This window comes from Ceratotherium simum, chromosome 3 (assembly GCF_057802395.1).
Source record: "Ceratotherium simum simum isolate JZ-2026a chromosome 3, ASM5780239v1, whole genome shotgun sequence".
Lineage (NCBI taxonomy): Eukaryota > Metazoa > Chordata > Mammalia > Perissodactyla > Rhinocerotidae > Ceratotherium > Ceratotherium simum.
This window is the reverse complement of record NC_141902.1, coordinates 21,576,430-21,602,500: the sequence shown is the minus strand read 5'-3', so window position 1 is coordinate 21,602,500 and position 26,071 is coordinate 21,576,430. Positions and strand designations below refer to the sequence as shown.

Below are 26,071 nucleotides of genomic sequence, written 5' to 3'. Positions count from 1 at the left end.
TGTTTTCCCTCCTTTGCCAAGTATTGCACCAACTAAGTTTTCTGGCACTGCTATTTCAACTACATCCTTTGATCCATCTGTGGATTTTTCTGTTCCTAGAATGGCACTGGCAGCTAGGGGAGAAGCAGCTCCAAAATATCCATTGGTTGCAGCAGTAGCAGCAGCCAGGCTACCTAATGCAAATGTCCCCGCCGTACCACCAGCTGTGCTGCCACTGGCTGAGGCTTCACTGGCATAGGTGGCCAACAAATTGGCTGCTGCTGCTGCTGGGTTGGCACTGGCAGCTGCTGCAGCCAAAGCCCCTGTCGCTGCTGCTTGACTGAGACCTAAACCTAATGTGTTGAGATTGTATCCATAGCTGGCTAATGTATTAAGTGCAGAGGTGATGGCCACCAGGTCATTGCCTGTGAAGCCAGATAAAACTGCTGGAAAGGCCGCAACGCCAGCAAGGTTGGCATGTCCTAACAGCCCTGCGGCTGCTGCAGCAGTGGGTAACACTTCAGCAGTGTTTGCATAAGGAGATCCGGTTGGATTGGAATTTGCCACTGGACCTGTAACATTGGCATAACTGATATTGAGACAGCTGCCACTCTGTGGATCCTCTTGTATCTTCTGGATGATAAGTTCAACAGCTTTTCGGTTTTGTTCAGGTTCTCCACTCACAGTGACAACCCTCTCTTGCAAGTTGATCCCATCGGGTTTCTGGGAAAGCTGCACCCAAGCCCCTGACTGCTCCATTATAGCCTTCACAGTAGCACCTCCCTTCCCTATTATCAGACCTGCTGTGCTGTTGGGAACTATAATCTTTACCTGTAATTAAAAAAAATACGTATAAATAATACTTCTGTTTTTCGCACATACATCATATTACTTTGCTATCCTAGAAAAAGTAAAATAATAACTTGAAAATTAGTTTAAACACAATTTATGAAAGACAGAAATACCACAATTTCTAAAGTGACTTTTATCACATTTTAATACAATTATCTTTTAAAATTTGAATTTTCAGAAGGAAAAGCAATTTTCAGTTTAAAATTATTAAACAAAAATTTTCCTTCAGTCTTGGTGCATTTTGCAGTAGGAGTTATACGAAATTAGTATGTTTAAAAAAATGGGAATTGTAACTATACATCAATGGTAACATTAAATAGCTCCAAAATCAAAATGCTTTTGATGAATCTTCATCTATTGTAGCTTTAAGAATATCTTTGGTCTAAAACATATAAAAACAAAGACTGCAGGATTATAAAGCAAAGTTAGCAAAGGTAAAAGTAGGAAAGTTCTAGCTTGAGTCCCTTCAAAACATTAATTTCATGTTCCTTATCACCTAGTAATTTTTGTGTCATTCAATACCTTACTTGTTTCATGACTAATATTTTCAGAGATGGAGGTCAATAAAATTATTAGTAGTATTTTAGTTTTTCAACTAAACTGATAACATATAACTTTATAAAAGTAACAAATACTTCTAAATAATAATATAAAAAATATCAATAGCTTTTAGGGAGGTTAAGGTTATTTGAGAACGATATTATCTGGATCTTCTATCTAAATCTGCAAAATGACTATTTTGATTAAGTAGATAATTCTCTTTTTGGCAGTCATAGCTACATTTTTAAAAATAGGGCTTACAATCATATTACCAAAGGTTACTGAAAAATTACTGCAGTGACATGAATACTCACAATGACCCAGTGGGACCATATGCAGTACAGGCATTTTAGCCAATTACTAGTGAAGCATCCAGCCACAAAACCCATCATATTTTTATTTATTTAATCCTAATCAAATACTATTATAGGAAGTATAAAATCAATATTGTATTTTCCATAACCTTTAAAGGTAAAATATAGATACTAACATTTAAAATTATATTTGGCAGTACAAAGATACATATGGCACTGATTTATGACTCACTGGGTAGACCAAAAACTGCGAGTTGTGTCACTGACAAAGCACAGAAGTAACTGCTTGCCTTGCTCTAGACATTAAAACGGGCAGGCTGAAATAATTTGTTGAAATTTGAGCAGGAATTTAGTTGAGACACTATGAGGTATTTCATTAGTTAATTTTTAGCAAGTATTGCCATGCTATCTTTAAAACACAGATATGGGTAAGAATATTTTAAAGAAACAGAGCCATGCATTTTTGGCAATTTTACTCTTGAAGGTAGCAAGCAGTGCAAGTATAAATTCAAATTCTAGACTGGGTCACCTCATAAATATATTTACATATATTACACACACACACCCCTTTTCTTCCCACACATATAATTTATAATCACAGTGGAATTTTGTTTCCTTTTGATTTGTCTACATAATCATTTCATTTTATTGAAAAAAATCTAAATTTTCTAGAAACATTTCTTAGGAATGTCAAATATAAGCCTCATATTCCCCTGATTAAGTGCATTCAGTTTCAAGAAGTAGTCTGAGAAATAATTTTTTTTACCAAATTAAATTTGTTAATTTTATTCAGACTTTTTTGTAGAAAATTATTTGTCTGAAATGCTGAAGTATGTTAAACTGTTATAATTAGAAAGTTAAACCATGATTACTACCTCTTACACCAATTATAAAGATGAATTAGAATCATCCTTATTTTATCCTGTGCACATGAAATACTGAGAAAACTTACTTTTAAGGATTTAAATATCTGAATGTTAAATCTGATTTTATTTTACAAATAAGTACTTCTTTTAAAAATTAGAACATTTTTTGCAATAAAATATTGTTGAAAACATTTATATACTGGCAAACTGTAGTGTTTTAACATAATCTTTATGAAGAAAAATACATTAATAAACCAAGACTTTCAAAAAAGCTGTTCTTAAATTATTTTAAATTCTAATATCACTGTTGTTTTGCTCATTGTAATGATTATCTGCAGGATTACAACCCAGGAAGAGAAGAGCATATGAAAGGTTAATCATGGGAACTATCCTATAGACTATCAATAAAAAGTAATGAAATATATAATTTTATAACATCCACTGTAAAGTCACCTTAAGTTTCTATGAGATACGTGAATATGGTATTAACTTTTACTACACGGGCACACCAGTCAAAAACTATATTTACTGCATCTATAGCTTTTTTTTTTTAAACTCTAGGACTAGTTCTATCCTTCCAAAAGAACTTGCAAATGTGCGCATAGTACTTACATTATTATTGCACATTAGCTTGTCCTTTCTTTTTTTATTTTTCCCTTTAATAGTTTTTCTTTCTTTTCAATATTTAAAAATTCTGAAATAATGTCTAGTTCAGAAATGGTGTGTGGACTTTTCATGCAAGTAAACATTTTCTGAACAATCTGTATCTGTGCAAATTGAAGAATTACATCACATCATCTATCTTTATATTAAAGACATCTCTACATAGTAAGTACTACCACCGGATTTTAGTTTTAACTATTTGAAATAAACTTATATAAAATACTGTCAGCCATGATTGCTGTTGTATCAAATACTGACGTGGCCCCAGATTTTGCTGGTATGACTGACATTTGTCCACACATAACTAAATAAAGGTGTGTTATGATTTAAGAGAAGACATTAATGACTGCACATTAATATTTATAATGTGTAGCATTTCTTAACTTTAGATAGTGATAATTATGCATAAGATTACTGATCTTAGAAATTAAATTAGAAAACTAAAGGAACTATAATAAGTTATTAAATTCCAAATTTAATAAATATACTTAATAGCCTAGCCAAGGCATATGTTACCCAACTTTTATTTTTGATACAGAGACATGAAAAACCTCTTAGATTTGCACTGTCTTTTTTCCCTGAAGAATTAAAAAATATATCCATATCTATTTGCATACTTAATATTAATCTAATATGGACACAGACAGGAAAGGACCCTCTGAAAAGGGGAAGTTGAGACAAAAAATAAATTAATTCTTTTGCATAACATCTCAAGGAGAGTGGTGTTCCATTTCCATTTTATGTGTCAGGTCAGAGCCAAGAAGAAGCGAGACACCAGTGTGGAAGCCTGGAGATGGCAGGCAACTGAATACTGGGTGGGTGGGGAGAGAAAAGGAGCATGGAGAATTATGGAAGATAGGCCATTTGCTTACTTCTTAGATAGGAATACAGCATTTACCAAAGGAAAAGTCTGTGCTTAGACAGTGTTTGCATTCCCACTGAAATGATAAATAACAAATTTTAATTATATGTATGGCTTCATTTTCATTGGTAAAGTCTGTTAACACACTGACTCAAATATACTTATTCTTATTTCTGAAGAATTGAGAGAAAAAAGTACTGGATCTTAAACAGCATCCAAATTATTTGATGTAACGTTCATCGACGAAATCAGATACGCTCTTGAAAGTTACAAATCAGTTTTCCCTTCAGAGCTATGATCTCTAGTTGCTACCATCCATCCAGTCTTCTGTGGAATGCTTAGTGGCCCAGGCCCTATGCTGGGAGCCGGGGATAAAGGATATACTATACGACACTGTTCCTGCCTTTAAGGAACTTCTAGATTAGTTGTAGAAAACATAAGTGCAATGTATGGGTGCAGTCAAGTCTTGAAAGTGCTGCTCCAGAAGTATACAAAGGAGACACAGAGCCTAACCGGACGGAGAAGGGGTAAGTAGAAAACCTTTGAGAGATGATGATCATCCTTCATCTTTGTACTATCAGTGTCCTGATCATTACTATCAGACATTCTCACATTTCTGTTACCTCTGTGTTGGAGAGGTCCTGTTCAAACCTAAACCCATTTGAGTAGTGATGATCTGCTTTAATAATGGTATTATTTTTAAAGAAAATGAATCTTGACTTAAATTTTCCTTATTCCTAGACTTATAATTATTTGTTATATCAAATAAACGTAAGATTAACAATATAATTATACTAATTTTACTAGCATCAACTTTTCAAAAAAAAAAGTAATCCAGTGACGATTTCTCTATTTGCAACCACAAAACAGGACCTCTATGGGAATCCTATGAAAGTATTAAAAATACCAAAGAGGTAGGTTTTAATATTGATATGTTTCTGATTAAAAATAAGCATTAAGACAAACAAATTCACTCCTTTGCCAAATAGGAACTCCAACTCATTATAGTCTTAGAAAGGAATGCGAGAGTCTGTAGGCATCATATTTCTTCAACATGGTGGCAGGAAAATCATTGAACTTTTTCATAAAGCCATACCTTACATAAATGCGAAAGAAGTTCCATTATAATTTAAGATATCTCAATTAATAGTATGGACTGTTTTACTGAGGGCTACCGTATTAGCTACTACACATATACTGCCTTACATTTATAAAGCAATTCCTATCAATAGTGGATACTTGTTACTTCATTCATTCATTCAGTCAGCTGACATCTGATCTTCCTTTTTCTGGCAACAGACCCCAGTTTTCCTTTGGGAAACACCCTCTTATTCTTAGTGCATATGCTTCAGGTAAGGCTGACAACCTTGCAATGCCTCTAGCGGTGGCAACATAACCGAGAACTGATATATCACAATTTTCACACCCCTGGCAGTTACTGATTTGGGATTGAGCACGTGACACAGGAGGTCCAATAAAAATTAGCCTGAGAAACTGGTGAAACTGTTGGGGTAGAGGTACCTGTGTTTCTAACCTAATAGAATACAAGCCAGACATTACTAATGACTACCTTGCCACATATGGAAAGAGGAAGAACCTGACTGAAAATAAAGTTAACCTAGATAAAAGGAGACCCCAGAAATGGAGAGAGAGAAATTTCTGACAGAATTTTGGCATCTGAATCTAACCATGCCTAAAGCCAGCACAAAATTAATACAATTCCTTTTTTTTTGTTTAAGCCACTTTGAGTTGTATTTCTATAATTTGTAACCGACCAAACAGTATCTTTGAAAATATTTTCACGTTCTCATTATAGCATGTAATATTTGCCTATCCAAAAGAAATACTGACATTTTATTGTTATCTCTTGATGCTCTAAAAGTCACGATGTCATAGCCCTGGTAAAGAGACACAAGTGGATGACTTAATCTACGTTTTACCAAGATACACCCTACATGATCTAACAGGATAAATATCTTTCCTTTCCCTAATGTATTACACTTTAGGTGACTGAGGCACCATGGAGATGCATGTGGCATTTTGGGGATCTATATTGAATTGCTGATCAAGGTAAATTGAAAAAAATCTTTCATTTTGATATAGATTTTAAATACATAAATAACTGCCTTCTTGAAAGGGACTAATTTGACAAAATATGCACAACAGAGCTATGAATATAAGTATCCAGAAAGAATAAAAAAGCAGCTCTTCTAGCTCTCTACTAGTCTACTTTCGATAACTAAATCAGAGGCAACAGTTTTCATAAGCATGTCTAATATCTATCGTAAAATACCATGCTGTCTTTTCTCATATATCCTTACCCCCCCATCTACCGCCAACACCAGGTTTTAAACCTGGGAGCCATCTGTGCCTTCTCTTGCTCCCTAGATCTCTACATCCTGTTATGTACTGTTGATATTTTTCCTATCTGAAATGCTTCTGGCCCCGTCCTACTGCTTTATCCTGTCTTAAGTAATGCATGGTATAATAAAAAGAATCTAGAATTGGCAGTTAGCAGATATGGGCTCTCACCCTGGCTCTGTTCTGTGACCTTTGTCAGATCACTTCAGTTTCATCATTTATAAAATCAGACAACTTGCTAAGATTGTAGATGAGGGGTTTTTATCTTAGTATTATGAAAAAAACCCTACTCAACAGCCTTCAGCAACCCCCCTTTGACTACTCACAGAATTATCCAGATTATTTATGGGGACATTCTAAATTCTCCATATCCTGTCTCCAACCGTCTTCCCACTTCATCTTCTATGACTATTATTCTATGCTGAATCCAAACTTTACCTGCTAGTCCTGAATATACTCTATATTAGTTGTTTTTCTATGTCTTTGCCTTTGTTTATTCATTTCTTCCAAGTGACTGAAATGTTACCTATACCCCCACATTACTCTTCCCCTTAAAACTCATACATTTTTGCCTGCTGAAATCTTTTATGTCATGGAATAGCATTCCAAATGCAATATACTTTGTAAACTCAATCCTGGTTCCCTGAAACTAGAAGTGTCAAGGTACTTTTCTATATTTCTTATTACGTTACTTATCTTATGCTTGCTTATATTAGAGCGTAAAAGATATTTCTCTCTCTTACAAAATGATATCCTCCTGAAGGCCAATTATCTTATTTAATTGTGCATTTCCTATTTGCACTTGGTTGAAGTTATCAATTGGATAACTGTTTAAAAAATTAAGCCAAAAAATAAAATACAGATTTGTCTAAGAACCAAATAATAAACTGTTTGAAAGATTCCATCACGGCCATGCAGCGGTGTGTGTGTGTGTGTGTGTGTGTAAAACATGACTTTGGGTTCTTAAAACAAAAATAACTTTCTTTACTTTATCATCTCTAAAGTCTAAAATTCAAAGATCATATTGCAACCATACTGAGATAAACCACACATAATTAAATATGCACTGTATGCCTTTTTCTTAAATTTTCATGAATGTATTATGCTTTTCCTACACTATTTCATAGTTTCTCACTTATTAAGCTTGTGGCTAGGCTTCTTTAGCCATAAAAAATGTGGTCAGGTTGGCTCTAAAAATCTACTACATAAATATATTAGTGTTGCCTTGATTGCGTGATAAACTAGATCAACTAATAAGACAGCTCAAACGACAGCGTCCACTAAGTCATAATCACAACTCATAACTGGTGCAGTTACCTCCCACCCCTTGCCCTGCTTCAAGCAATTGCATTTTTACCTCAAAATAATTTAAAAGTTTTGTGGAGATTGTACTTCATTTTATATCTTCTTCCAAAGGGCCACACTTTATTTTCCCGTCTGGCTGCAAGACGTGACAGAGAGGGACAGACAGGATACCTCTTTTTCTGTCTCTTTGGAAGACGAATGAAAATGAATTAACTGAACTATTTTTTACTTACTACATTTTTTTCACTTTGCCCCTTGAAGCATTATTCAAAGTTTTTTTTTTTTTTTTCTTTTGGTGACTGCTACATATTTTAAACATACATCACCTAACATTTCAGAGAGGGATAGACTTGGAAATAAGAAATAATTTCTTCTTTACAGGTAAGAAGAAGAGAAGAAAAGCCCTTCAAACTATTCCTGTTATGTTGAGATGATCAACACTCTAGACGTAATTATATCGAAAAAGAAAACTACTAGAAGTCAATAATTATGAAGAAACCATGAGGGTTGGAAATGATAAACTATTATAAGGCAACCTATTATTTACAAATGAAAATAACTCTGGGTATTGTCTTCTTAAAGTCTACTACACCAGATTTTGCTAAGTGGAGGTTAAATCTCTGGAAGTCATCATCATCCATGTGTCAAACTATCAAAAAGCTCTTTGAAACCACTATTATTATTATTATTATTATTATTTTAAACCCTTTCTTCTTAGCTCAGCTCTTTCAGGGAATACATAATAAGATATATGTTCAGAGTTCTTAATTCTGATTAGTGAAAAGATGTATTTGAAATATTTGGGATTTTTATATGAAACCTAGTGTTTTCAACTTAATATTTTAAAGCTTGTAAAAATCATTTTAAAAAGTGAAAAACAGTATGAACATGAGTAGGGGCTGTGTTCACTGAAGTGGATGATGGAAAAGGGGTGAAAGAGATAAGGATAGAGGGAATCAAGAATTCTATTTTGGATATTTTAAGTTTGAAATGCCTATCAGACATCCATCCAAGTGAACATGTCAAGTAGTGGATTGGCTATGGGTTTGAAGATCAGAGGAAATCTGAGAATTAACATAGAGATAGTATTTAAAGCTGCCATAGGAATGGATAAGGGAAACTAGGGGAGGTAAAAGTGAACCAACAGTTCATTACACAGTGAATAGTAAAGAAGTGTGTAGGACAAGAAAATGTTTAACTTCTAAAATAGTCAAAGATATTCAAAGCTGACCAGCAAAATTAATCACTAAAAAAAAAAAAGCGAACCAAATGTTAATGAGGAAATGGTCTAACTTTTAATCTCTTTCTTTTAAAAAATACTTGTGGCAGTATTTATTGCCTTTTGGAAATCACATTGTAGAATACATTAAATTATAAAATGAGCATAATCTTTAACTCAGTTTCTCTCCTGGGATCCTTGATCCTTGCGGAAAATAATTCAAAACATGGAAAATGTCATATACACAGAACAGTGTATAGAAGCTATATAAAATTATAAAATAATGTGGAAAATGTCAATGCAAAACAAACATATATATAAATGTATACGTAGAGTTTGGATTAAACAGTGTAAAAATATATGCAGGTAAAACTGAAGTATAGGGAATAACAGCGATTGGATTTTGGATGAGCTTTTTTTTCATACCACATAAATTTTGTCTTATTTTGATTTTTTAAAAGCAGTGAAACAAAAGGAAATGGAAAAATTATCCCCAAATTAGGCTGCTGAATAAATAAATCCTGCAAAAGCAGAATAAGCAATTCATTTAAAATATATTGAGTACATGTCCGGTAGTCATTGAACAATTATTTACCGAGTGTCTACTGCGTGCAGGTACTATTCCAGATGTTGGGGGTAAAGAGGTAAATAAAAAGGATAAGATCTCACTTGCATGAAGCTTACAGTCAGGTGGTATAATAAAGACTACTAAATATTTAAACATATATAAAAAATGAGTTGATAAATGACAGAAAAGCAGATTTAAAAAATACTTTTATACTTTAAAATAAGGAAATTTAAAATCATAGTTTTAAGTAAGAATCATGTAATTAAGCTAACTGCCTGTTTAAGAAAACCACAAAGTTAATCTAGGAATACAAAGCTTTTTAAAATTCTGAGTTTGTTCAGGGACTGATTTAATAATACTCCATCATGTAACCAAACTAATTAGATAAGATGTTATTGGAAGTAAATGTATGTTTGAAATGTATGTATGTTTGAAAATCGATCTCTGTTTAAAATTTCGTAACTGAAGTAATTAATTATAAAGAAAACTTTCACAATTTGGGTTTTTATTTTGTTTTATAAATTTTTGATTAAGCCATATTTTACCATTAAAATGAAATATTATTATTAATTAGTTGAAAAGACTGATGTGTCATATTTTTGACGTGATTTAAGATATTACCAAAATCCAATTATAGTGGCTTGTAGGTATTTTATATTTATCAGTATGCTAAATCAACATTTCTTACATTTTAATTTCACCAAAAGTTTTTCTGAAGGCAATAGTTATTTTTTACAAAATAATAGGTATCTGCATTTCCATATCTTTCTAGTAAAGGGAAGTCAATAATTTACTATCATAAATGACTGTCATTAAGAAAATGAAAATGTTATGAATTATTATTATTTCTTTAATATTTGGGATAAGCAAACAAATATTAACAAACATATAAAAGGCTACAGAATAATGTCTGCAATTTAACAAAATGTATTATTAGTCATAAAACTAAGTTCTTTTCCTATATATGTATTGAAGTAGTTCACTTCTAATATTTAATGAATCACAAATAAAAATACATTAATTTTATAACTTCTATTATTTGGCTAAAAGCAATTTGAAGTTAGTTAACGAAACAGAACACTTCCTTTTTCAAAAATATTTTTAAAGAGTAATTGAAAGACTATATCATCTAACTGAAGAAAAAAATAGCTAAACCAAACATCAATCAAATGAATGATAAGGTATTAGGTTCAGAAGAAAAGATGAAAAAGATCAACTTATTATCTCCTGGAATATTCCTAAATTAAGATAAAAAATTAAAAAAAACAACGAGAGAAATTTTTTTATTCCATAGTGAGCAAGAATCAAATCCCCTACTCTGGCAAAACTACTGTTATCTGAGAGAATATGCAGATATTCCCTCTTGCAAGCATTTTTAAAAGAAAATAAAAATGTTGAAAATAAACTTGATAATGTCTATTTTAGGTATTTTCCGTTTTATATGGCTTTATTTGAAAGATAAAAAAATTCTATTAAACTGTATACACACACAGAGCAAGACGACTAGTGCACATTCTGGAGTAAAGAGGGATTAAATGTCTGGCTATAGAAAGGCATGCTGAATGTTCTGTCTTGAAAACACGCTGTGCGCAAGAGCTACCGCAGCTATGATGGCAGGGAGGACGCTGATGAAACAAACCACTTTTACCTACTAGGTAGTCCAGAAAGAAAGAAAGTATTGCAAATCCGCCTACTTACTAGTCAGGACTAGACAAGGCATTTTATGCATTTTTACCAACGCCTAAGCCAGATATGGGACACACAATAAGGAACACTACAGAGAGATTATTTCATTAACTCTTCCCCTGAGGTGTACCACTTCCTTCAATCTGAAAACTTGAAAAGCCCTAGACTTTCCATAAACATATCTTCATAGGAAAGCATACTTTAAAAGGGACTTTGGAAGGTCACACAACCTGGTATTTACCAAATGGTGTGTTATAACTCTAACTGAAAATACGAATGGTGTGCTGCTTTCAGCAGTAATTCTTTTTTTTTTTTTTTTTTAAAGATTTTATTTATTTATTTTTTCCCCCCAAATCCCCAGTAGATAGTTGTATGTCTTAGCTGCACATTCTTCTAGTTGCTGTATGTGGGACGCGGCCTCAGCGTGGCCGGAGAAGCGGTGTGTCAGTGCGCGCCCGGGATCCGAACCCGGGCCGCCAGCAGCAGAGCGCACGCACTTAACCACTAAGCCACAGGGCCGGCCCTCAGCAGTAATTCTTAACTTGCCCTCAGGGAGATCCTCTGATTTCCATCACTGGGTATGAAGGATGCACCATTTACAGCATAGCACACTAACTCAGAGGTTTGCAATGGAATGAATATGGTTAGGAAGCACTCATTCAACCCTTTTCCATAGGCAAGGGAATATGCAAGAATCTTGGAAGAATTCTGGCAAGAATATTGCCAAAAAATCCTAAAAACTACTAATGTAATCTGCATACACAAAGATCTCCAAGGTAAGAGAACCTCTAATTGTATTTGGTAATAGTCAAAAGAAGGTTAGGGCTATCTGAAAAGATAATCATCTTTTGTATAATATCCCTTCATAGATTTAAATTGTATTAATTAGTAAACTTTTACTATTCTCAATGAAAAAACACCTACTCTTCAACTTTTGTACAAATCAAGTATTTTTTCATTAGTGTTTTTCAAGTAATATTCAAAATGTGTTATTTCATGAAAAAAAGTTTTGAATTAAGGTTTGCAAAAAGAGACAGTGTTATATAGTACACCATCATCATCACTTTAAATAAACTAATGTGCATTTTTTTATTATTTTTTTTTTGTGAGGAAGATTAGCCCTGAGCTAACATTCAATGCCAATCCTCCTCTTTTTGCTGAGGAAGACGGGCCCTCAGCTAACATCCGTGCCCATCTTCCTCTACTTTATACGGGACGCCGCCACAGCATGGCTTGACAAGCAGCGCGTTGGTCCGCACCCAGGATCCGAACCCGTGAACCCTGGGCCACTGCAGCGGAGCATGCGCACTTAACCGCTTGCGCCACCAGGCCGGCCTCTTGCCCCCTGCATTTTTAATATAGTAAACAGTGTTTCCCAAACATCTCAAGAGGCTTCAGGAAACATTTCTCTAACCCTTCAAATATAGATGCCTAATTGCATCCTAGACTTATTAAATAAGAATCTCCATAGGTAACTTTGACGTGAGGCTAGGATTGAGAACCTTTGATATATCAATTAAGAAAGAATAATGAAAAATATGACCAATATTACACAATCATTTAATTTGGCATAACTTTAACATATGGAACAACAGCCATTTCCTTTTGCCAGTTAATAAAGGTCTCCTCTACGCCTAAAGCCTCTTTCTTGTGACCCTTCTTGAAACTCCTCAGTAAAGCATCCTCCGACTAGGAAATGAAGGAGTCGAGTAGTTCAAACCAATATACACTGTCAAAGGCAGTTCAATCTTTCCCAATCTCTTAGAAAATTGCACCTTACATTCCTTAAAATATTGCATATACCACAACTGAAGTCATTATTTTTTTCCATCCATTTTACATTCTCTTAGCTAATATTTTAAAAACAAAGTAGAGACATAAAAAGAAAAAGTTAATGTTCATATTTCTTGTCATCACCCTGATGATACATAAACACAAGATGTTTTTTGACTATTAAAAATAGGGCCATATGTTTGTTAACAACTTGATTTTCTTTGGTTAATATATTATGAACACTATTCTAGGTCAATTTATGTGGTTCTAACTCATCATTTTTAATAGCTTCACCACATAACCTTCTGCAATATCATAATTTATTCAGCCACTCTCCTGTCAGAGGTCAGGTTGTTTTCCAACTTTTGCCACTGTAAATAACACTGCAATATACGTCCTTTTTCCTATATTCCTACGTATTCATGCTGGATAAGTTTTACTGGATAGATTCTCAAAAGCTGTAATGTTACACTGTTTCTTACATCAACATTGTATGAGAATGGTTATTTCCTATATCCTTGCCACCACTTATAATTTCTAAACACACACACACACACTAATTTCTGTATTCCCGATACATGTGTATTATATACACACACATAAAATATGTCTATCTGGTAAAAAAAAAAAAAGTTTAATCTTGTGATGTTGATTCATATTTCCCTGATGTCTGGTGAGGTTAAACCTGCTTTCATATTTATTGGACGTTTCAATTTCTTCTTCTCTAAACTGCTTTTTAATAATCTTTACCTATTTTTCTCCTGGGATTTTGTTTTTTTTCATATCACTCTAAGAGTTCTCTCTATAGTAGAGTTACTAATTCATCATCACATGTGTTCAACATATTTTTTCGAAGAATATTATCATCTTTTGCTTATTAATGTTGTATTCTGCCATATCAAAACTATAAAAAATTATATACTCAAGTCTTTTAATCTATTCCTTTATGTTTTTGATTTCCTTCTTGCTTAAGAAAGTCATCTTCAACTTGATTTCACATACTCTAATTTCATCAAATAGTCTTACAGTTTCAATCTTGAATGCACTGAGATTTATTTTTATATATTGTATGGGGTGGAGGTCTAAATTTATTTTCCTTCAGGTGGATAGTCAAGTATACCAGCACTATTTATTAAACAAAACATCTCTTTCTAAAATGAATTAAAATGGCACTTAATAATTACTCTGGACCAGGCAGTGTTCTAAATGCTTCTCATGTATTAATTTATTTAAGAATATGAGGTAGGCACTGTAATTATTCACATTTCACAATGAGAAAACATACATGGTGAAGTTAAAGATGTTTTCTCAAATCAGATAGTCAGGAAGTGACAAAGATTTGATTTGAAGCCAGGAATTACGGTTCGAGATCACAGTTCTCTTAATCCCTAAAATACATTACCTTTCCTAATATATGATAAAATATGGTAAGTTCCCATACATACTTGGATCTATTTCTGAAATCTCTATCATGTTTCAATGACCGATTATACCTGTTTGTGTTAATATCACATTTATTTTATTATGATAACTTTATAGTAAATTTTAATACTGAGTGAAGTATGTCATCGCACACAAATATTTTCTTGGTAATTATTTTATTAATTGTCTCATGGTAATTCTCAGGCATTTATTTTTTCCTATGAATATTAAAATCATTTTGCCTTGTTTTTCTCTCCCACAAACCAGAAAAAAATTGGAAGAAAATAAAAATTGCAATAAATTTATATTTCAATTTAAAAGGACTCATATTTCTATGATATTAAATCTTCCCTTCAAAAATTATTTTAAGTCTATCTAAGGGAAGGTTTTATGTCCTTATATAAAAATAGAACATTCTCTTAATATGGATTTTGTGCTTTTTTGGCTTTAATTTATTCTTGAGAATTTTTGGAGATTTTGATATGTATATGATATACACTAAATTGAACTATAAGAAATTGCACTCAAATATCAGCAATTTTATAAGGCTCATCTTAATAGTGAGCAAAGTCCATAAAATCTAATGTATATAATAAAGTCAATAAGTTCATTTAAAAAGAACCTTTGGGGCCGGCTCCGTGGCTTAGCGGTTAAGCGCGCGCGCTCTGATGCTGGCGGCCCGGGTTCGGATCCCGGGAGTGCCCCGAGGCACCACTTCTCCGTCCAACGTGAGGCCGAGTCCCACGTACAGCAACTAGAAGGATGTGAACCTATGACATACAACTATCTACTGGGGCTTTGGGGGGAAAAAACTGAATAAATAAAATCTTTAAAAAGAACCTTTGGAGTTCAATATTTTTCTAGGACTTTCTTAAATACACTCCTAAAGAAGACTATCTTGACATCACACACACACCCACATCCACACACACATAGACGGAAGGAAATGAATATTAATTTTGAAATTCTGTTGGAGAATTATGATAATATTTGAAACAAGAAACTGACTGGTTTTTAAACTGTGCTCTGGGTACTACGAAGAGTAAAACAGAAGTTTAATGAAGAAGGCTATGTCCCCTTAATTTGACCTTTTTATTCGATCAAAAGTATTCTTTTCCAGCTGGTTTATATTTTTAGAGAACTTCTATGCAAAATTTCATTTGAGGAAGGAATTTTCAAAAATAAAAAACAAGTTTTAAAACACATAGACTGTAAGCCTACTCTTCCAACTAATACTAGTCATTCAACAAATATCTGAGAATCTATTATGCTTCAGGTTAGTGCTTCTGATACATCAGAGAATAAAACAAAGATCTCTGTTCTCACGCAACTTACTTTTTAGGAAAGCAAGACAGATAATCCACAATAAATATGGTAGTGAGTATATAGTGTTCTACGAGGCAATGAAAAAAATACAGCAAGATAAAGGGAACCAGGAGTACTGGGAGCAAGGGGAGGCCAGATTGCAATATTAAACAGGGTACTCAGGTAGGCCTTATTGAGAAGGGGAATTTTGAACAAAGACTTGAAGGCTATGAAGACGTTAGCCAAATAGATCTCTGAGGTAAGAGGATTTCACGCAGAGAGAAAAGTAGGAGCGTAGAAATACTCAGCGGAGAGCATGCCTGTGTTTGCAAGGAGAAGCAAGCGGTCAGTCTGGCTGGGGCAGAGTGCGTGAGGAGGTGAGTGGCAGGAAATGAAGTGAAGGAGGTGAATGTGGCAAGGGCCAGATTTTGTAAGTTAATGAATGTCATTTTGGGGATATTAGCTTTTACTGAGTGAAATGGGAAACTGTTGCAGGTGTAGGCAAAGATTAAAAAAAGCTGACATTTTAAAAGGGATACTCAGTCTGCTCAGACTTTGGAGAACAAGGGTAGAAAGGCAGGAACATCTAGATGGAGGCTATTGCAATAATTCAGGCTTGGACTAGGGTAGCAGTAGATGTAATGAGAAGTGGTTAAGAGTCTATATACAGAGTCACGTGCTGCACAATGACATTGCGGTCAACGACGAACCACACATACAATGGTGGTGCCATAAGATTAGTACCATATAGCCTAGGTGTGTAGTAGGCTATACCATCTAGGTTTGTGTAGGTACATTCTATGATGTTTGCACAACGACGAAATCGCCTAATGACGAATTTCTTAGAACATATCCCCATCGTTAAGTGGAGCATGACTATAGGTTTTAAAGGTAGAGTCAACATTATTTCTTATAGGAAGTGGATTTGGGGCAAAAAAGGAAAGAGATGTGGATGGATCTAAGATGTCTGCTCTGAGCAAGTGGATGTATCGGTGGAGCAGATCTGGGATAGTTTTTAGACTTAAATTTAAGATGTCCATTGGACGCAAGTGGAAACACTGTGCAGGAAACTGGATAGAGTCTGTAGTTTCACTGTGAGATCTGGACTAGACAAAAAAAAGTGAGGCCAAGTTATGTGGGGCCTGAATATTATACAATTTTAGGGGGTATCTTTGGGAAATACATTCAAAATTATGAACATAAAATTCGGTATAGAGCCTTGTAATAAGCCTGTGCAGATTAAGGAATCCTAAGGCTTAAGCTTCATTAGTTCACAGTAAACCTGCTTCTCATTGGAGACATAAATTTCACAGAAGTCAGCATACAAAAGCCAAGGTATTAGATGAGGAGAAAGAAAAGTATAAACCCAGAAGAAGTCTCAAATATTAAGACCAGGAGCACTCTGACATTAAGTGGGATGAGGGGAGGAACTCGCAAAGTATTCTGAGATGAAGCATAGGGCATGAGGCAGGAGGAAAACCAAGAGTGTGCAGTATCCTGGAAGCCAAGTAAAGAAAGTATAACGAGGAAGTGGAAGTGATAAATTGTGACAAATACCGTTGACAGGTCAAGTAACATGTGGGTTGAAAATAGACAACTGGAATTAGCGATATGGTCATCACTGATGCTGGCAAACACAGTTTTGGTGGAACAGTGGAGGCAAAAACCTGACTGGAATGGATTTAAGAAAGAATAGGAAGACAGAAATTGGAAAAGAGAGAGTAGAGAAAATACTTTTGTGAGTTCTGTTACAAGGGAGTATAAGAAGTAGGGCATTGACTGGTGGGAAAAGTGGGATTAAAAGAAGTTTTGTTTTGTCTTTTAAGACGGGACAAAAAAAAGATATATGTATCCTGATGGGAATGATCCCATAGAGATCAATAACTTGACAGATAAAGGAAAAGGAAGAATTGCTGAAGGGGTGTCTTGAGTAAAGGAAAAAGGATGAGATTTAATATGCAACTGAAATTACTGGTTTTAGATAGGAGCAGGGAACGTTTACATTGGTAATAGACGAGAAGGTAGAATATGTGGGTATAAATGCTGGCTGATTAAGTGTGTGTTGGTGTAAATTTGTGGAAGTTTTCTTTTGACTGCTTCAGTTTTCTCAGTGAAGCAGGAAGTAAGGTCACTGGCTGGGAGTGAAGATGCAGCAAGAGATATTGGGGGATTGTGGTAGGGGTGATTCTTGGATGGCCCCATGGTCTCTGTCCCTTGGTTCTATGCCTTGTATAACCCCTTCCATTTGATTTTGGGTGGAAATTGTGACTTGATTCTAATCAACAGAATATGGCAAAAGGATGGATTGTCACTACTGTGACTAAGTTATGTTGTACGGCAAAGGAGGTGAGAAGTCATCCCTGTGATTATGCTCAATACATAAGACTTCATCTTGCTGGCACACACTGGAGAGAGATTCTCCCGCGGCTTTGCAAGAAGCAAAGAGCCATGCTGTGAAGTGCCTGCAGAGAGGGTCACACGGCAGGGAACTTGGACAGCCGTTAGAATCTGAGGGCTGCCTCTTGCCAACAGCCAATAAGAAGCTGGGGCCCTCAGTCACATAGCTCCAAGGAACTAAATGCTGCCATCAAGTTGGATGAACTTAAGAGCAGATTAGTTTCTAGTCGAGCCTCTAGATGAGAATCCACCCCTGCCATCCTGTGAGACTACGAGCAGAGGACTCAGCTAAGCGGTGTCTGGACTCTTCACCCATGGAAACGATAAGATAATAAATATGTGTTGTTTAAGCCACTAAGTTTGTGGTCATTTATTACACAGCAATAGAAAACTAATACAGGGGTTGAAAGAAGAGAACTTATGAAATAGTCATCTAGAGAGTAAAAAAGTGAATGGGGTTTTGATTGTTTGACAGAATTGGGTCCATTTGAGATCTGTGGTCATGAATTTAAAGTGAGACCAGTGAGTTTTATTAGTGTTTTTCTGTAACCATAGCAAGGGTGCTATATATGAGTTACTTATTTTCATTTGTTTTATATATTCTGATATATAATTTCAAATTTATCAGCAAATAAATAAATGTCTATACAGCACATATTTCTGAAATCACTTTTTTCCCTTTTTCTTTTCCTGAAATTTGAGAAGAATCCCAGGAGCACTAACAACCAGGAACCTAAAATTAAGGCTGGGATTTAATTTTTGGCACCACTGACTGATTAACAAAACTATTTTGTTAAATCTTGAAGTGATTTAAAAATTTAATATCAATAACTTAGAACTGATCAAACCCAACTGATTGTTTTTTTAAGTTTAAACACATTGCTTGAAGAATCTATTTCTATTTATTATATCTTTATATTTGCTTCATATTTAAAATTCCATATGTACAAAATTTCAAACTTGCACCTTGCAATATGCAACACATGCAAAAAAAGTATAAGTTGTAAAACTACTAGCCCTACTAACTTTTCTTTCTCAGTAGGGAGGTAATAGTAATTTGATTTATTAATTAAATAACAAGTAACTTAGTACTCTCACTAGAGAAGGAAATAATGTAGAGTAGTTTAAGCTATCTTAAAAAGCATACAGAGACTGATTACAGAAATATTTTAGAGTTGAAAAAGCAGTAAAACTAGTATTTTAGAATCTTTAAAGATAAAACTCAAAACAGTTTTAATAAGCTGTATGCTGTATTATTTACCATCTTAAAGAATCTTTCTTTTTCATTATCACTTGGAAGATACTTAAGAAAAAAAATAAACATAACATTTATATGGTGAATAGTACATTCAAGATACTATACTGTTCTAAGACTAGTTAATGAATTTATTTCTTACTTCAACCCTATGAGGTGCTATTTTTATCTGAATTTCACAGAAGGGGAAACTGAGGCCCAGTTTACTCAGCAAGTAAGTGGCAGAACAAGAATGTGATCACAGGCAATTTGGCTCCAGTCTTGACTTGTAACTACCATTCTATAAGACTTCTCATATGAGAGTCCTTCCATTTCCAAGGGTAAATTATTATAGACCCACAACATTGTAGTTTATAACCTGTCAGTCTGACCTGAGGAAACAGTCTGACCTGTGGAAACATGAGGGTAGGAAAGTAAAATTCAGTATGTATTGAAACATACGTAATTGTTTTTAAAAGAATAGAAAAGATTTTTAAATGTTGAAACTGCAGATAAAACTTACTCTTGGATGTATTTTTCTGTGATTTTTATTTTTGGGTTTTCTGAATACTAATAGTCCCTTAGTTCTTTTTATCATACTAGTCTGTAACAGACAAACTATTCCAGAAAAAGATCTCAATCATAACTCATTTAGCTATTATTGATGAAAATAACACAAATAGATGTCTGGATATATTTTATATTGGTTTATAAAAATTCACATGGAAAAAGTTCATAGTTACTTTTAACAGCAGAGGGTATCATATTAGCTATAACACATAAACAATAATTTTTCATCTAAAATGAAATTCTCTGACTTTGTACCATTTCTGTGAGTTATAAAACTGGAGAAAAATTTACTAAATTTCTAGGTAAAAATAAACTTAAACCAGTAATAAAAGTTATTTTCTTAGAGGTTTAAAAGTCTATTTTAATTATGGAGAGTTGAAGACTATCATATTAGAACCCATTTTTCTATCTTGGTTACCCTTACAGATCTGAGTCAATACAGTGAAGCTGAATTAATTAGGACCATCCACAAGAAACAACTATGAGCTATCTAAAGCCTGAACAACAAAACCAAATTACCTTCTGTCCTACAACCTGAATAGAGCCTACTGGGAAATACTGTAGGGAATAAAATAACTACAAACTACTAATAACATAAAGATGGATGATAATTACAATTCTTTCAATGAATTAAGGATTTTGTTTTGTTCTTCTTTTATATTTTGCCTCACATTATTCAAGAGATACTATGCTTGTTTGTAAAGAACAGAAGAAAATAGAGTACAAATAAAATACATTTAACAAATATATCAGAGTATAGTAGACAGAGTATAAAACCACAAATGATTTATTCTTTCAAATTAGAAAAATATTAGATTTGGCAGAGGTGGATGTAGTAACATATCTAGAGGGTAAAAATATAATATTAGTAAACTTCAACATATAATTAGCCTTTTCAAGAAATCATTTTATAAAAATTCACATGTTCATATAAAATAAATGGAAAAAAATACAAATCTAACTTCAGAGACAAAACTGAAATAGTTTTTATTTCTAGAACCAGGATTTTTTACTTTTTATGCTGAGAAAAATCATTAGTTTTGTTTTTATTGCTGTTGTACTTGTCTTGTTTATGTTTGGAAAAGAAAGAATGATGAAGTGTAAGAGAAACATTAAAAACAAAGTCACTTGTTTTTACCATAGTTTTCTATATCATATAATTAAAACTCATGTAAGAGATAAGGTATACAGAGTGAAAATGTATATACACTTTTTAACTTCATGCATCAACATAAAAGTTTGGTTCTCACTTTATGTAGTACCATTTCCTTCAAAGAGAAGTGCTGACTTTTCATCACTATAGATGTGTATATTTATTTATTGGGGCTAAAATGAGAACATTATAAAGTACTATTGTCTGAAGAAAACGCTACTGCAAAAAATGAAAATCAAGTTTCCACTACAGAATAACATCCTAAATGTTAAGTTTTGCTTCCAGTTTTTATTTTAAAATTTTTCCTGAGGTTGCAAAAGTATTAGAATCAGTAAATGAGCAAAATAATTCTGATAGTCTTCTATTAGATCATATGCAAAAGCCACATTTAATATTTTTAGCAAATACAGTCCAAACTTAATAATTTATTAGTCAACTATATGAAAAATATAAAGATAAGCTTTTGTTTAATTTTTAAATAATCCCATAAGGCCTTGTATTAGTAAAAGGGTGGAAATATTAAAGAAAATAACATTTATCACCTAAATGAAGCTCAACTCAGACAAAATGAAAATGTGTTTAATCATTTTAATAAATATACTGTTCAACATTTGTCAAGTTAAAGTACAGTATGGATCTGAATTACATAAAATATTTAAGATGATTTCCTTAAATGTGCCAAAAATGACTACATTTTTGAAGAATGACCTATAAATATTCAGATATTCAGTCCTAGAACAATCATCAAATCAAACTAATAAGATATATTTCTAATTGCAAAGTCTGCCACTTCAGCAAAGAAAATGCTAGTTTAAATTCTAAGAAAATACCATTCCTGAGTTGTAAAACAGCATTAAAATTATCACAAATACCAATTTTCAGTTACTTTTAGATCGCTAAAAATGCTTTTCATCAAAAGTTTAAAATTGTTTACATAGTAAAGCATGTCTGAAATAAAAAACAAAATGCATTCACTTTTAAAGATATACCTTTGCTCAGTAAGTTATATTTACACATTCATTTTTTACATATATGATATTCTTAACTTTTATACCAAGAATCCTAGGAAGAAACAATAAGGGAGATTATAAACATCAACTCAATAAATAACCCTCAGAGCTCCATAAAGTCACTGTAATTTTAAGGGGAAAATTCAAAACTCTAGTCTACCATCTGAATATATTTTTGTTATTTAAAGTTAAAAATGCATATAAATTTTCAGGAATAACTGATATATCTTTCTCAGGTTATTTGGAATCTGATCATGGTCCACATATGTGAATGAACGAATACATCCTTAACCCATCATTATCTTTTTCTCCAATGTGCAGGCAATTACCCGTGAAAAGTATGGTGTAGATGACAGGATGATACTGTACCTGATTAGCTCTGGAGGTGGTCATGGGATCAGATGGAGAGGACTTGGTGGTAGTTGGGGAAGATGGCAATGTCTGGGAACAAAGCAGTTCAGGAGCAAATCAACCTTTATAAGCCTTAAACTGATTATTTAAATAAAACAAAATAAAATAAAATGTAATATAACGAGAACAAAATCCTATGAACAAATTTTTCTCCTATTCATACAAATTTAATGGAATTTAAGACCAATTAAGTAACTAATGCATGTAAATATGCATGCATAAGCATGTAAAAATAAATTCATGACTTGAAATCATGATGGTGACTGATAAAAATTCACATGAGTATTAAAGGTATCCTGACCATATTCATGAATAGTAGTCTCTTTTCTTTCCCTCTTGTTTTCTTGGGGGAAAAGGAATGTCAAACAAAAATTCAATTATTAAAAACTGAAAGAGTCATTTTCCTATCAATGAATACAGTCGGGGATTGGAAGAAGTGGTGAAATGAAGTTTACTTTGGCATAAAAGTATCCACCTACTTAATATGTTGAACATCACCAACAAGTTGATTCCACATGAATTTAGGGATCCATACTTAAAAGCAATTAAATTTGCAGTTCTGAGTTCTTAATATCACATTATCTTCTAAAATATTAATTTTAAATAAATTTAGAGCCCGTCTGAAAATGTAAACATTAACCTCATATTAATAAACAAGTAACAGCATTTTAACAAATTGCCATAACATTTTTGTCATTTATGCTAAACACTAAAATTTTACTAAAGAAGAAGGGTATAATATATTGTAGTATCATCAGCCTGTGTTGAAAATAAGCACAATAATATTAGGAATCATATTTATTGTTCATTTCTAAACACACATACATACTATATATAAAATACATTTTATGAGACCATAATATATTTGTTGAATAATTCATTAAGATATTTTAAAACCTTCTCATTCTAATAGAGTAACCTTAAAGTCTAAGATGTTAAGATTTTCTCTTTTTAAAAAAGTATATTTTCACTCAGCAAATAACATGGCTTAAGTAGCACCCTCAATAGATAATATTTCTTAATAGGTGAAATGGGGTAGTTTTATAATATAGACACAATTCTATACGGACATTATGTTTTATATAAATATATATCCATCAAAATTACTCAGAAATGAGCAAAAGCATAACTTTAAAGGTTCAGCACTGTCAGGAAAAGTAGATGAAATTACTTAATAAAGTCATATTCATGCATTTAAGATTTCAAAAGTTCTAATTTGGGTAGAATAAACGATATAGGAGTAAAAGAATGAATAGGAAACTCACAGGCTCCTGCTTAACTCACTGTTCTCCAGTAACAAAGTAAGATTGGTTCTAACACCAGATCATGTTTTAAATAGTCCACTCCTTAAGTGATTCCCTTAGGTTAAAAACCTAGATACTTTGAGGAAACCTAAACTTAATATTGAGTCATACCAAGATTTCTGTTAAATCACATTTTAAAAGGGGATAGGAGCTATATTTAGAAGTAAAACCTCATAAAAGAAGAAAAAAGTCTTCAAATCCTTTGTTTTCTGTTTTTTCTCTGTTAATAAATTCCTGTTATTTCTCCAGAGATACTTTCACTTTCAGTCATTAAAAATTGCCCTAATATTTTCTTTTCCACGCAATACTGTGCTGGGACATATGTTATTGACTTCATGCTACGATATGTACTATAAACTGAACAGTAAAGGTTTTATTTTCCAACCTCTGGTTATGACTGTTATTGCAGAGAATTCTTGGAAGTAGTTAACATACATTTAAAAGTTTCTTCTTTACTAATCTCAGATTAACTATGAGGTTGCTAACTAATTAGATGTGAAATAAATCTAGAGGCCATGTTTCCCAATATAGGTTAGAATCCAAGTTCATTAACCCACAGAAGCACCAGGTATGTGTTTTGGGCTCTTCTACTTCCATCAGGGTAAAATTAACCTGAAGTACCACAGTTTCACTATGACAAGCACCTTGCCCTGGATATGAACTCTCAACAAAGGCTTGAAATATCGCAAAGAACTATGTGGAAAAGGTAGTAATATCAAGTGGCTCAGAATTTGTGGTCACTTAGATTAATATTATCTTCTGTCAATTTATTCAATACCTTTATTTTTGACATACATATGAAATATTAGGCATGTATTATTAATAATTGATACAACTCATATTAATCAACACTGTCAATAATTCTGATGGTGTTTCTTTCCCACAGAAATAAAAACAATAACTTTAAACTGCTGGGACAATTTCAATGTGTTTAAAATCATTAAAGATTTGGTTACTAAACATTATAACCTGATAAGAAGTTAGAGTATAATATTTTAAATAAACAGATAAATATTATATAAGTTTGGGCTTCAAGGGATAAGACTGCTGAAATGGCACAGTAAATTGTCTCTAAATAAATTTTCTTGGGTAAATTCCTAATATAATAATAAATGTGTGATGAAATAAACATACGATGAGTTTTCTAGCTATCTATTGTTCATACAGATACTTTTAAACAGCAAGTTTGCATTTCAGTTGATTTTTTAAGTTCTAGTTGCAAAAAAACTGTTCTAATAAACAGATAAATGTAACTATATTAAACTAATGCCTTTAATTTAAAAGGTTCTATTAATTAGATTAATAAAACAGCTTTGATAGTTGTTCTCAACTAGACAGACAGAACAGAAAAATCCATAAGAAATATTTGAATGTACAATATAAATGTATGATATTTGTTTCCTTAATATTTTACAAAGAAAATGTTTACTCCTATCTACTACACAGACTTAAAGTCTAGTGGTTTCAAGTTAAAAATCATTTAGTAAAATTTCTGACATACATCATGAAGATGTAACTAACTGAATATCCATATAGCAACAACATATTAAAATATCTGTTATAAATAACATTTGCAAAGGACACACTCCTCTAAATACTAATGTTTTATATTTATTGCACAGTCATTATGAAAGGCATGGTCACTTTATAGCACAATTTTATCTTTCAAATGGAAAAGTATAATACATTTTTATTTACATGAATTGAATGGCTGTTTAAGGATTCTGCTTTAAACACTGAAGGCTGAATTACTTATTGCAGAAAAATCTGAAGTATTTTAATTTTAAAATTGTGGATCCTTTGGAATATAAAATAGTTTTTAAAAGTTCAAGACTTAATATGCATTTAGTTAAATGTAGATATAACTAGGCTTTGGGGAATAAGAACTAAAAAGGGATTACAAATTACAAAAAAAGCATTCTTGTTAACAGCTGACAGTTTTCCTGGACCAGAGAATATTACTATAAATAAACTCTATAATAAATACAGCTTACCTTCAAGCAAATCTACAGTAACAGACTGTCAAGAATCTCTGATATTTATAGGCACAGTAAGAACAGCAACGAATAACAAATCTCAATTCTAATTTGGAATCTATCACTAGCTAACTGAGTAACATTACTCAAGTAATCACCTTCGCAAACCTCTGTTTTGAGTTTTGTTAAATAAATCTGCATACTGCTCTATAAAAAATAATGGATAAAATATTTAAATATACAATTGTCACCTCTGGTTTTTTCATCCTGACAAGTATACTCTCCTTCTTCCAATGTCTGA

General features: G+C 32.8%; 1 protein-coding gene across 2 annotated transcripts in view; it reads right to left on the bottom strand.

Moving 5' to 3' along the window:
* NOVA1 (NOVA alternative splicing regulator 1) overlaps positions 1 to 26,071 on the bottom strand; it is a 149,578-nt gene that overhangs the window by 2,272 nt on the left and 121,235 nt on the right. For both annotated transcript variants that reach the window (XM_004421152.3, XM_087423172.1), the window contains 2 exons: positions 22,449 to 22,520; positions 1 to 810 (listed from right to left, as the gene is read on the bottom strand). The exon at positions 1 to 810 is cut by the window's left edge and continues 2,272 nt beyond it. In XM_004421152.3, the coding sequence (XP_004421209.1) occupies positions 1 to 810; positions 22,449 to 22,520 (882 nt within the window). The remainder of the gene's footprint in view (positions 811 to 22,448; positions 22,521 to 26,071) is intronic.